This window comes from Lissotriton vulgaris, chromosome 9 (genome assembly GCF_964263255.1).
Source record: "Lissotriton vulgaris chromosome 9, aLisVul1.2, whole genome shotgun sequence".
Classification (NCBI taxonomy): domain Eukaryota; kingdom Metazoa; phylum Chordata; class Amphibia; order Caudata; family Salamandridae; genus Lissotriton; species Lissotriton vulgaris.
Genome location: NC_141697.1, coordinates 564841127 through 564854881, shown reverse-complemented (window position 1 = coordinate 564854881; position 13755 = coordinate 564841127). Strand labels below are relative to the sequence as shown.

The 13755-nt window shown below is 45.7% G+C and overlaps 1 protein-coding gene across 1 annotated transcript in view; it reads left to right on the top strand.

Annotated features, from left to right (window-relative positions):
* The first annotated feature begins 450 nt into the window (after nt 1-450).
* LOC147691809 (adenylosuccinate synthetase isozyme 2-like) overlaps nt 451-13755 on the top strand; it is a 96904-nt gene continuing 83599 nt past the window's right edge. The window contains exons 1-7 of the mRNA XM_086938105.1: nt 451-657; nt 1377-1479; nt 3914-3982; nt 4319-4369; nt 4538-4604; nt 7700-7807; nt 8257-8338. Coding sequence (XP_086794231.1) covers nt 502-657; nt 1377-1479; nt 3914-3982; nt 4319-4369; nt 4538-4604; nt 7700-7807; nt 8257-8338 — 636 coding nt within the window. The 5' untranslated portion in view covers nt 451-501. The remainder of the gene's footprint in view (nt 658-1376; nt 1480-3913; nt 3983-4318; nt 4370-4537; nt 4605-7699; nt 7808-8256; nt 8339-13755) is intronic.

Here is a 13755-nt window from a genome sequence, read left to right as displayed (position 1 = left end):
AATGCTCTTTGGGACAGATTGCAATATTTTTGGATCATTGGCACACATATTCGAGGGAACAAGCAGGTGGGGGGCTAGTTTGTGACGGGTATTTAACCTACGTATCTGCATTCTGGGGGCAGATAAATGACGGGTTCACACCCATAAATGTGCTTTCTGCGAAGACCCAGCCATATGCAATCAGTCTTAACCCTGCGCCCCTTGGGAACAGTGCAGATCGAACTGCCAAGCCAGGTCCTCCCTGGACCGGAAACAAGCATCCTGAGACCGGTTTCAGGGAGGACCTGGCCTGAACTGTTCCCATGGAGCACAGTGTCAAGCCTGATAGTACTCTGAAACGTCACGTGACGAACCCGGATGTGAGTCTCTGCGGCATCACGTTGCAATGGTGAAGGCGGAAAAAGACCCTCCACCATATTTGATGGGGAAGACGGGAGTCTCCGCCATGTTGGTGAGGGCGGAAGCGGTTCTTGGCGCCCTTTCCTGCTCTCTAATTGCAGCATGGCAGCTCTGAGCGGCATTACCAACGGGACGCTGGAGGGTGGCGACGGGGGCAACCGGGTGACAGTAGTGCTGGGCGCACAATGGGGCGACGAGGGCAAAGGGAAGGTAGTCGACCTGCTTGCCATGGACGCGGACCTGGTGTGCAGGTGTCAGGTAAGAGCCCGCTTAGAGGAGACGTGAAGCACCGCCCATCACAGAGGTGGGAGTTTATTGATTGAGGGGCAAATGTGAAGGTCAGTTAGTCAACTTGAAGGACAGTCCACTTTATTTAAATGTACATATTAATGGACGACTGCGGTGAAAGGATAGTCATTTTCAGGTCGGAAGTTATCTCTTGCCATGTTAGCCTATAATACACAGCGAATACAATATGATCTACCCATAATGCATCGTCAACATTTCGCAACTGATTAAATGCTGCATCATTATTCTCGGACGATGTGTCGACATTGCCCACTAGGGCATTTCAGTGGGAAATATTTCTTCAGACACTACGTTAACAAATGGAAAGACTGCACCTATTCGATCAGGTGTACTGTAAGACAAGGCAGCGGCGTAACCGGTGTTTCGTGTGCCCTGTAATCCCACTTTCTATCCCCTCCCCGCTGTTTGAACTGTGAAATGGTCATACTGAAGGTTCAGTGGGCCCTTATGTGCTGCGGCCCCACTGCACCGGTTACACAAATAAGAGTTACGCTCCAGTACAGTAGTGACAGCCATGCACGCCCTTGAGCTACATGGGCATCGACTGAGTGGCACGGGTGTTGTGTAGCAACAGGGAGTCTGGCACTAACCGTGCCACCTTTTGTGTTTCGGCGGGAAGTAAACCAATGTGACATTTTACAGTAAACCCCCCTTTGTGTTTTAATCAGGGAGGTAACAACGCTGGACACACCGTGGTCGTGGATTCTGTGGAGTATGACTTCCACCTTCTGCCTAGTGGTGTGCTGAATAAGAAAGCCATCTCCTTCATCGGTGAGAAGCATCCTGTACTTATCCACTGGAAGCATCCAGAGAGCTGTGTGTTGCATGCCTGAGTCCCTACTGTTCTTCTTTTTTGTTTGTGACTCGCGTTAACATTTTGACACCTATCCCACGTCCTCTTGGTGTAAATGCACAATGCTCTTTGGGACAGATTGCAATATTTTTGGATCATTGGCACACTTATTTGAGGGAACAAGCAGGTGGGGGGCTAGTTGGTGACGGGTATTTAACCTACGTATTTGCACTCAGGGGGCAGATAAATGACGATTTCAGACCTATTAATGTGCTTTCTGCGAAGACTCCGTGATATGCAATCAGTCTTGACCCTGTGCCCCATGGGAACAGTCCAGACTGAACTGCCAGGCCAGGTCCTCCCTGGACCGGAAACAAGCATCCTGGGACCGGTTTCAGGGAGGACCTGGCCTAGCAGTACGGTCTGGACTGTTAACATGGGGCACATTGTCAAGACTGATTTGCATATGGCTGGGTCCAATCTGGGGTGGCGTAGTGGGCAAAAGAACGGTGGATTTAACCCATACCTTTTGACTGAGGGAGAATGTTTGCATTGTCAGCATTCCGTCCATCATTTGTTTGCTGTAACACTTTAAGCCCTAAGTGGAATGGGTATGCCCAGATGTAGGTCCCTTGCTCAATGTGCCACTGGATTCAAGCTAGTCTGGCTGAAGAAGGGTGACATACCCTGAAACTGGTCCCAGGATGCTTGTTTCCGACTTTCCGGTCCAGGGAGGACCTGGTCTGGACTGTTCCCATGGGGCACAGAGTCAAGACTGATTTGCATATGGCTGGGTCCAAACTGGGGTGGCCTAGTGGGCAAAAGAACATGGATTTAACCCAGATCTTTTGACTGGGGGAGAATGTTTGCATTGTCAGCATTCCGTCCATCATTTGTTTGCTGTAACAACTTTCTATAAGTGGCATTTTCAGAATGGCAATTTAGAATTTGACTTCTCCACAAGTTAGGATTTTAAACTGTGATTCCAGAGACCCCGAACACGCCATAGCTAGAAGCTACCAGTTTGAAATTGCAGCTTATTAAATGTAATAAGAAATCCTCTGTTATTCTTTGGGTCGGGTAGGCCTCACAGTAGTGAATTACGAATTTAGGGTCTTTTCACTGCCAGGACATGAAAAACTTGAAAGTACACATCAGACCTTTAAATTACAAAGCACCTTGCCCTATGAGCTACCTTGGGAGGTACGTCTATGGAAAAAAAGGCAAATTCAATGCTTGGCTAAGAAGTTTTAATGCCAAGTCGACACAGCAGTTTAAAACTGCATTCAGGCTGCAAAGGTGGGCCTGGGGCATGTTTTAAGGTGCAACATAAGTGGATGGCACAATCGGTGCTTCAGGCCCACTAGTAACATACAACAATGTTTCATGGGGTATTTTTTGTCAGACAATTTCAAAGGGAGCACAAGTAGTTGCTATGAGCACATGGGGACAATAATTTGCAAAGAAAAACTTTTGTATATAGTACCATATATTTAAAGGCAAATAATTCACTGTGTTGCATTAAATGGCATGTAACCTGTGTTATACTGTGCGCACGTCCTCCAGAAATGGTGAACGTCACAAGTGGCACATGAGGAAGTATGTACAGCGGGCAGGGGGCGCACAACAAAACAACTTGTATACAATGTGTATTCGTAGTAATACCCCAACAGTAAATGCAAGTGAATACAGAGTAATTTGAATGGGTAAAAACAAGAAAGGCGCCGTAAATTTAGCTGTAAAAGTCGACAGTTTCAGCCTATTTGCAATGTAAGGCCATCTTCAGGACCAGGTTACAGATAATTACATGACCATGAGGAGCGAATGAATCACAACGGTATGTTACACACCGTTGCCCTGGACTCTACCGGGTTTACGGGTTACCTCCTTTAGTTTGTTACTGTTTGCAGGCCCACTAGTAGCATTTCATTACATGCCCTGGGTACATGTAGTATCACTCTACAAGGACTTACAAGAAAATATACCAATTGGGTATAAGACATTATAACCATGTTTTAGGGAGTTAGCTCAAGCACTTTAGCACTGGTTGACAGTGGTTAAGTGCAAAGCCCTAAGATGACAGCAACAAATTCAGGAAAAAGTGTAGGGGGGGGGGGGGAGGCAAAAAGTTTGGGGATGACCCTGCAGAGAGGCCCAAGTCAAGCAGTGTGTTCAAGATATGTGGTCCGGAGAATGGAGGTAGTCTTTGTTTCAACTTCTGGGAACAGAGGTTTCAGATTATGTTCCCCATCTTCCTCTGTGGGCGCTAGTGTGAGTGTTACAGGTTTAGGGCCCTGTGTCACTCCCTTTGACCTGAGCCAGATTACTGTGTGTTATGTTACGCTTGGATCTGTTTCTGTCCTCTTCTAGACTTGCTGTCCTGACACTATCTTTCTCTTACTCTTGACTAAGGCAACGGTGTTGTGATACATCTCCCTGGGCTCTTTGAAGAAGCTGAGAAGAACTGTAAGAAGGGGCCAGGTGAGTGCTGCATATCACCTTGTGTGGTCCCGTGTTTATTGCACCTTTTTCACCATTGATGTATTGTTGCACTACTTGTATTTGAATTGTATGTTTTCATTGTCTTTGTCTTATCTTTTGATTCACAATTTGTACTGCTCTCAGTTTAACAGCATGTTTATTGTATTTTTTTTTTGTATGGCTATGTAAGCCGAATAAAGTATACTGAACGAACCTTGTGTGTGCTTGACAGTGAGTGACTCTAACAACACATGCCCCACTCCTGTTCTTTAGCACCACATCATCTCACTGTGTGATGGCTCTCCTCTGATCACTCTCGCTCTTCTTACTTCTTAGGGCTACATGGCTGGGAGTCACGGACAGTCATTTCAGACAGAGCACACATAGGTAAGTGACTGCTGAGGCTGGAGTAAGTCTGTTAATGGAATATCAGATGGGAAAGTGATAGGTATGATGGGCTCTAGCGGTTTATTTATTGTTTATTTTTTGTGCTGGTGTGATGGATTCTGTACTTTTTAAAGCACCCTACAGTAAAGTCTCTGGTTTCTCTCTTAGTCTTTAACTTCCACCAAGCTGCTGATGGAATCCAGGAGCTGCAGCGGCAGCAGCAGGCTGGCAAAAAGTGAGTCTAGCCTAGAAATCTTGCTTTTCTTTGAACTTGGGGAACTGCGGGTTTCGGATCCAGGATGTCCTAAGCTTATGAGGGGTTAGAGCTTCGGGGTTCCTAATATAGTGCTAGTTCAGATTCCATTGGAGACTTGAAACTTAGATCTGCGCTTAATTTTCCGTCAGGTGGCTCTGTCTGGTGAGCCACCAACACCTGGCAATTTGCTTGGATACAAGTGTGTCCCTGCACATCGCCATTCAATCTTTCCTCCATTACTTAATTTGTGTCGGTAGTTGTAGGAGGTCAATCAATCAAACTGCATTTGTGAAGTGCAACACTGTCAGGTCTAGAGTCTGACTGAAGTCTGCCAGCGAGGGGGCTGTACGGAGCTGGAGGGTAAGGTCGTTCCAGGTCTAGGCAGCGATGTAGGAAAAGGATTGGCCACCGCTGCAAACGATGCAGGGGTGGGTGTGTGAGGGCGAGTGATGAAGAGCGCAGGTGTCTAGAGGGTTTGTGGGAGTTCAATTGATGTAGGCAGGTACTAGGTCATGGTGGGCTTTATAGGTATGCATTAGGATTTTGAATTGGCATCTCTTCTGGATGGGCAGCCAGTGGTCTCTCTGGTGGGGAGGTAATGTGGGTTTGTTTGGGGAGGTATCGTAATAGGGTCCGTCCAGCACTCTTCTAATTCACTTATTCATGATTAAATCTTTTTCGTTGTTGTGCACTGCTACCTTTGGTGATTTAGTCTGAAACCACTTCTTCAATGTCTTGCGAAAAGTGAGACACCGGGGGGTCCCGATGCCTATGGTAACATCCTGCACACTTTCACATGAACCACTGGGTTCTCCTCAGGTGTATGTATATATCAAAATAATGATAATTCAAACTGTTTTCATTTGTATCAATATTCTTTGTTTATTCCTTCTTTTTCATTCACTTAAATCCTTTTGTTTTCAAAACAATCTTAGGTCTCATCTCCCATTTACCCAATGCATTTCGGGTCTATGGTGACCCTTCTTCGGGGGTCTGATTGGTTCCGAGCCTATGTTCATTGTTTATGGAATTGTGTGCGCTCAAGAAATCAAAATCACTCTACTACAGCCTCCAGTTCTGTTGACGTAACGTCAACAGAACTGGAGGCTGTAGTAGAGTGATTTTGATTTCTTGAGCGCACACAATTCCATAAACAATGAACATAGGCTCGGAACCAATCAGACCCCCGAAGAAGGGTCACCATAGACCCGAAATGCATTGGGTAAATGGGAGATGAGACCTAAGATTGTTTTGAAAACAAAAGGATTTAAGTGAATGAAAAAGAAGGAATAAACAAAGAATATTGATACAAATGAAAACAGTTTGAATTATCATTATTTTGATATATACATACACCTGAGGAGAACCCAGTGGTTCATGTGAAAGTGTGCAGGATGTTACCATAGGCATCGGGACCCCCCGGTGTCTCACTTTTCGCAAAAAATTTGTTTGGGGAGGTTCAGGATGAGTCTGTAGCTTTCTGTATGGTCTGGAGTCTTCTGAGGAGCTGGGTGGAGATGCTGGTGTAGAGGGCCTTGCCCTAGCCGAGGCGGCTGGTGCTAAGGCCCTGAGTGACGGTCTTTACGGTGTTGGTTGGGAGCAATCTGAAGATTCTGCTGAGCATGCAAAGTGTGGAAGCAGGAGGCGGCTACTGGGTTGACTTGTCATTTCATGGTCAGTTGGCTGTTGAGGATGATGCCGAGGTTGCATGCATGGTGGATCGGTGTGAGTGTTGGTCTGAGTTCTGCAGGTCACAGGTTGTGGTCACATGCGGAGGTGTTCTTCCCGAAGATCAGTACTTCGGTTTTGTCAGAATTGAGTTGGAGGCAGTTGTCTCTTATCCATTTGGCTACGTTGGTCATTACGTAGCAGAAGTTGGATTTTGTGTTGCTGGGGTCCTCGGTGAGTGAGAGGATCTGTTGAGTGTGTCCTGCGTAGGAGATTATGTTGAGTCTGTCAAATCTTACATCGTCTGGAGGGGTGGAAGGGGTTCATGTAGATGTTGAACAGATTGGGTCTGAGGAATGATGCCTTTAGGTGCAGAGGGGAAGGAAGGCAGTCTGATGCTCTGTGTGCGTCCTGTAAGGAAGGAGGGGATCCACTTGAGGGCGTCTTGCTGTATGCCTATGTTGTAGAGTCTGTGGGTAAGGTGGTGGGCACTTGCACTCATTTTTGGGGACCAAAATATACATTTCATCACCTTACTTTGACCCAGAGCAACAGAGTATCAAAGGTAACCTGAAACTGATGACCTGTTTTACGTCATACCTGGAGATGTGCAAAAAATTGGGCATACCTTTTTGCTGCTTATGTGGACTATGCTTTGGAATGGGTATGCACCTGTAGTGGTCTAAGGTGGCACGGTTTGCATCTTCGAGATACATGCTAGTTACCACAGTTAGTTCACTCATTTTACAGAGATGTAAAACCCACATTTAGGTCCCAGAGCATTTGAACTCTGTGCTTGACCTTGAAAGTGGCACGATGCCTGTTTAAGCCAGTTATACAGACCTGGATGTTGCAACTGCAAACCGATTATTATACTGCAAAGGCACACCCTCACTGTCTCAAGAAAAATCTGGGGCGAAAAAGACTTTTAAAAGGAAAGGACATTTGAAGATTTGGTGCCAGGATACAAGTTTCAGTGCCACTCTCTTCGAACTCGGGCAGGGCTAATTAAAAAATAAATAATTAAAAAGTGCAAGGGCCCAAGGTATTCCTCAGGGTACTGCAGCTTGCATGACCCAATGCCCCTGATAGCGCTGCCTAATACAAGTGCTACTGTTGTCTACTAACCATCACACTCAAACAATTGTGACAATTTGAACTGTTCAATAGCACCCAAATCTGTAAGAACGACCTGGACAAGGTACTATTATTGTAATTTTTAAATCCTTTTTAAATCTCTGCTTAAAAATAAATACACCGTGCCACCTTGTGGTGGACTGTCAGAAGTAAGCACTGGTGGTTTGAAATAAGTGCCGGTGCCGTGCACCAGAAAACTCCAATACAAATCAAGCCCTGCCCTAAGGCCTTCGACTACTAGCTTTTTTGTTGTTTTTGTTTTTTTGCAGTCTTGGTACCACAAAGAAGGGCATTGGGCCTGTCTATTCATCCAAGGCCTCTCGCACCGGACTTCGCATTTGTGACCTTCTTGCTGATTTTGAGGAGTTCTCTAAAAAGTGAGTTAATTTGGTTGTTTCTAGACCCCTCGGAACCCATGACTCCACATTCTCCCCCCCCCCCCATAAGAAACGTGTACAGCCTTGTATATCTATTATCACTTTGGGCAATTTCCCTCCATTTCTTGGAAAGAAAGTGTTTATTAGGTAAATAGTTATGTTGTCCATCTCCTATTTGTAGAGGTAGCCACACATACAACAGCAGAATAAACATGAATGTTTCATGTGTGCAGGAGAAAATCTGTTACTTCATTTTTTTTTCTTTTTTAATCGATATTTTTTTCAGGACATATATACTAGGTGTCACAATTCTTCATTCAAACAATTAATAATGCCTGGCTGTAACCCATTCACTTGGCCTTGAAGCCCTCCCCGTCACCTATGTCAGCAGTAACATCCTATTGACTTGCAGAGTGGATTAACTGAGCATCTCTTCTCCCATCCTCTAGGTTTAAGGTCCTGGCAGAACAGTACCTCAACATGTATCCAACGCTGAGTATCGATGTGGAAGGGGAACTACAGCAGCTTAAGGTGAGTTGAATGCAACAAGTGGCTACATTTCTGTTAAATGTGTTTTCTTAGCTTCTGAGCATACCTGGATACAGCTTAAAAATAAGATGTTAAATGGATATCTATCTGGTGTAATGGCGCTTAAGAATAGATAGATAACATCTTAGTAGTGGCAACCACAGTGACTGCAAGGGATTTCAGAAAGCAGAGATTATGGACGGAGCGCTGAAACGTTTCAGACACTCTCCCCCAATCATAGATCTGGGTTGAGTCCATCATCGTTCTTTAGCTCACTTTGCCACCCCAGTTCAGACCCAGCCATATGCAAATCAGTCTTGACCCTGTTCTCCAGCCCAAACTGCCAAGCCAGGTCTTCCCTGGACCAGAAACAAGCAAGCAAAAAAAGGTGATCTACAGAGAAAATGCTCCTGTTCATTCATCCCTGCTTTGTGTTTGGTTAAGCTGATGACATTCACCTGTTGCGGTAACACATTACAGGAAAACGGCATTAGGAAGGACCCATTATTTTCATGTGTAGTGTGCAAAAAGGTAGACGTGCAAACACAGTTGTTTTACAAATGGCAGTGGAACTCCATTTTGATGTTTACACAAATACCTATCGAGAAATATTGTTGCTTTTATTTACTTTTGTAGTCCATACAGTTTGAACATGTCATTTAGTGGACGCTTCATAGCAGGTAGAGGCCCTAGCAAGACTGAAGAGGGTGTGGAAATAAAGACTGCAATCTAGATTTCAGCTTGCTTGAGGGAGAGAGCAGTAAAATCAAGAGCTTGGCTGTAAAGATGGGCTGAGGGAAGGGTTCAGTTGGAGAAATGAAAGTTGACTGTTAAACAATGTTTGCGCTGGCAACATCTATACTATAGACTCGCCTGTCTGCAGCAACTCTGAGAGCAGGGAGTGCGATTGGAAAATAAATGTATGTTTTTGGAGTTCACCAGGAGGCCTTGAGCTGATTTGTGCTTGGGCATTGGAAGACTAATGGTGTCGCCCACAATCCATGAGATGATCAGTGAGGTTACCTAGTTTATATTGGTCCTACCAGGTATCCCTGCATGGTGTTCCTCCTAAATCATTTCAGCTCATAACTCTGAGCAGAAAATGCATCGCCACTCTTAAAAGACTGATAGATAAAAGTAGGATAGTTCGCCCCTCCTTCCCCTGCAAAATGTGGTAGAGAAAGCATGATGAAGGGATTTAATCTTACTTCCTACTTAACACCTGCACAGGAGACACTGAAGGGCAGTTCTGGGCCACTTTTCCCACTTTTTCTCCCTGACAGATGTGCTGACATCTGTGTGTGTGGTTTTGACATAGCCACTGACAGTCTGCTTGTGGATAGCACAGTTGACAGTATGTCAAATAGTCATGGCTTGCTAAGCTGTAGGTAAACAAGATGATAGTTCCAGGTTTAGGCCAATGATCTGCAGGTCTGATTGGTTACGCCCCTGCGCTTCTGTTGCCCAAGCAAGAGTTGATGGCTCTGTGCTTCAGCATTAACTGTTAGGTATTTATACTACACAGGGTCAGACTGATTTGCATATAGCCATGTCTGAACTGGGGTGGCTGAGTGAACTAAAGAATGGTGATGATTAAACCCAGATCGGTTGACTGGGGTGAGTGTTTGATTTGTTCAAACGCTCCGTCCATCATCCCCTTTTGTATCGCTTTGTTCGCCCTAAGTGTGGCAGGGTATGCTCAGACGTGAGTCCCTTGTTCACTTGGCCACTGGATTCAAGATAGCCTGGCTGATGAGGATTATGAATCCAAAACCGGTCCCAGGATGCTTGTTTCCGGTCCAAGACAGACATTGCTTGGCAGGTTGGGCTGCACTGTTCCCATGAGGCACAGGGTCAGACTGATTTGCATATAGCCATGTCTGAACTGGGGTGGCTGAGTGAACTAAAGAATGGTGATGGATTAAACCCAGATCAGTTGACTGGGGGTGAGTGTTTGATTTGTTCAAACGCTCCGTCCATCATCCCCTTTTGTATAGGTATGTATACTAGGCGCTATATTGAGAACTCATCAGTTTTCACGATTTGATGTGCATTTCAGATGTACAAGGCTGACCCAAAGTATCCATATATATATATATATATATATATATATATATATATATATATATATATATATATATATATATATATATAGATACTTTGGGTCAGCCTTCTAGATCTGCGCATTTGATTAGTCTGATGACTACTGGTGTATTACTGTAGCGTGAAAGATAGGTCAATGCTATAGGGCCTCCAACAAATCAAAGTTCTACTTTTTGACTGCAGAGCGCCCAAGTGGTATTCCAGGGATGTTGTACCAGGTGCTGACTGGCTAGGATATATTTTTGTGTTCAAACTGACCATTTAATACAGCCAATTCCTGAATTGGTCTGTCTTCTGTGGCGTACTCTGAGCACCAAGTGGGCAGTTGTAATATTAAGCTTCTTGAAGCTAAATCCATTTTTTTTCCTGAACTGGGAGGTCCTTGTCTCCCACCTGCACGCGAGAACCTCTCTAGGCCTTGTCATACATTACAGCTACTTGGTGGACAACTATGGCAACATAGTTGTCCCTCCCCCTCCTTTACTGGCTTGACAGAAGCAGCCAAGGAAAGTAATTTAGACTCCCTTTGAAAGTGACATTGCGTAAGGTTTGTTGGGACGAAAAACTTCTCTGCATGATAAGACGTGTACCCCTGTCCTAAGTGCCCATCTGTACTATTGTCTGGATTCCTAATACTGATATTTTGTGGTTTTGTCATAGGCAAACATGGATCATGCATGTGTGCCATGACGTAGACCTGTATCACAGATTGTACTCTTGTTGGACAAGGAGGAGTGCCTGAAGCACTAGCTACCCTATTAGTGTTGGAAGGTCACCGCCGAAGCACGCTGGTGGCAGCATATGGTGTAGTGATCAGTAGGAGTAAGCAGATCCTTTGTAGGTCTCGCCTAGCGTATTGCGTAAGCAATCGCTATGCGAGAGATATAGAGAGGTGCTCCAGGAAAGCTTACCAAGAGGGCTTTTGAATGCGTATTATGGACAGTGCATGTGCTCCGTGCGCGCGCTCGCCATTTGCTCCCCGCCCCCCCACCCCCCCACCCAATCAGACTTAAAAGGAAGCCGCTCACACACCACCATTCCACCATTTGTCTCTGCCTCGCATCACTTCACAGGCTCCCAGCCCATCAGACGTCAAAGGAATGCGCTACCTCTCCCCCGCCACAGCAATGCCGAGAGCTTGTTACTTACTTACACTCACCCACCGGCACCTTAGAAAAGTGAAAAGGCAGCAATCGCTTTACTTAAACTCCGTCGCCGGTACCTTCAAAAGGCTGTCTGTGATTCCTCCACTGACTGACCGCAATTCCGCCCGTCGGATTTTAATTAAATTTTACTTCCGTCAATTTTTATTCGGTTGATTTGTTTTTGGGAGTTTTTTAAGCACGAAATCAACACAAAGGCATTGGAGCGTTTTATACCAGCACCAGCTACATTACCATCGCCGCAGCTGCTCGGTCGTCATTATTTACACGAGCACTACTTACATTCCCAACCCCTCGCCAAAACTGCTCTGTTTCACCTGGCCTAAACTCCACACCAAAGAGGCTGTACATATCCGAGACTAACTGCCACCTCGCTGAGCTCTTGTCCACAACACTTCAGGTTGGGGCACTTTTCTCTGCTCCGGGGCTATCCCAGTAATTTAGTTTCCTTTTGTTTTTCTGTCCGGTTTCATGTGTTTTTGTAGCCTTGGCTCACTTTCTACGTCTTCATGGACTTACACCATGAGCACACAGTGTGCGCCACAGGTCCTCGTGCATACATGCACTATTGTGTCTCTCAGAGCTGCACTCCCATCACATCGTGGCGCGCGCACCACGTTTTTTTAATGACTTCCCCTCAGCTCCAAAGTCGGCAGTCTAGCTGTGAGACAACATCCTCTCCCCAAGGCATAGTTCTAATGTGAGCATGGAGGCCGTGTGGCTTTCATTTTAACACAACATCCCTGTAGCTTAGATTTCATAAGCACAGCGCCCACTTCATGGATGCCGCGCATTATGTTGCAGCTTTTTTCTAATCAAGAAGGTAGCGTGTGTGATTTGGCAGGTTGCACAGCATTTATTTTAGCAAAACTGCATCTGCGTAACTTTTATCAGCATAGCGTCTGCTGCACAGACGCCTTGTGTTAGGTTTCCGTTTATTTTTTTTAATAAATCAAAAAGGTATACATACGGATCCAATCATGCTAAGGTTTTCTTTGAAGCAAAACACCCCTTTCGCCCCCCCTTTCTGATTATACCCATAGGTTTTTTTGTGGGTCCAGTCAGCCTGCCATTGAGATCGTGATCCCTACCTGTTTACAGTGGAAACGAGTGGCCGCTGCACTGTGGTCTTATGTAGCGAACTGGGTGCCGGTCAGTGAACAGTTTCTCCCCTGCATGCAGCCCTTAGTGACTTGTTTTTATTTTTTTATTTTCATCTTAAATAATGGCGGTCAAGCATCTAGTCCTCTGCGGCTTGTTTTAAATTTCTCACACTCTGTGATCCCTCTCCCCCTTCCCCCGCCCTTTCCTCCTAGTATTTACCCCCCAGGACGAATTTTATCTCCATCTCTGACGGTGCCAGAGACTCTCGAGCAGACTAACATCTGGGTCGAGCAGGCAGTAGCCCTCCCTCTGGAAACTTAGCCCTTTCTCCGAGCCGCAGGCCTGACCCTTCACAACCCCCCCCCACCCCCCCCCCCCACCACCACACACACACACAACCCCCCCCCCCCACACACAACCCCACACACAAACACACCCTCCCACAACCCACACACACACACATACACACACACAACCAACCCCCCACACACAACCCCACAAACCCGCCACAGCAATGCCGAGAGCTTGTGCTATGTGCGGGGTCATGACATTCCCTTTACATTTCTAGTTTCACGAGTCACTAGAAGGCTTTAGTTTTCCATGTATTCTATGAGCTGGCTGTGACGTCTCAGAATTCCTTGCATGAGTGCCACCACATGAGTATTTGGTGGCTTTCAGCTGCTCATGTAATTCTCAGAGTAGACATGCACTCTTAAGCAGTGACCGTCATGCGCTCTCCTTTTAAAATGAAGCGTTCTTCCCCGGCTGCATTTGTCTTCCACAGGACATGGGAGTACTTCATTCGGAAAGAAAGCTGTCTTTAGCGAGTCGATGTGCGCCATGTCTCACCTGTTTTACACATTTTTCAGTCATCCCTTAGGTTGATACACATACTTTTTTTATTTCAAACATTTTTTCTTACACGGAGCCTAGACACTACTGACTCCGACTTCCAGAAAGTAATGGGTGATTTTTAAACAAGTGGATAAGATAAGAGGTTCTTGACAGATCAATGCAATATTTATTTATTTATTTCCTGCAGCCTTCCTT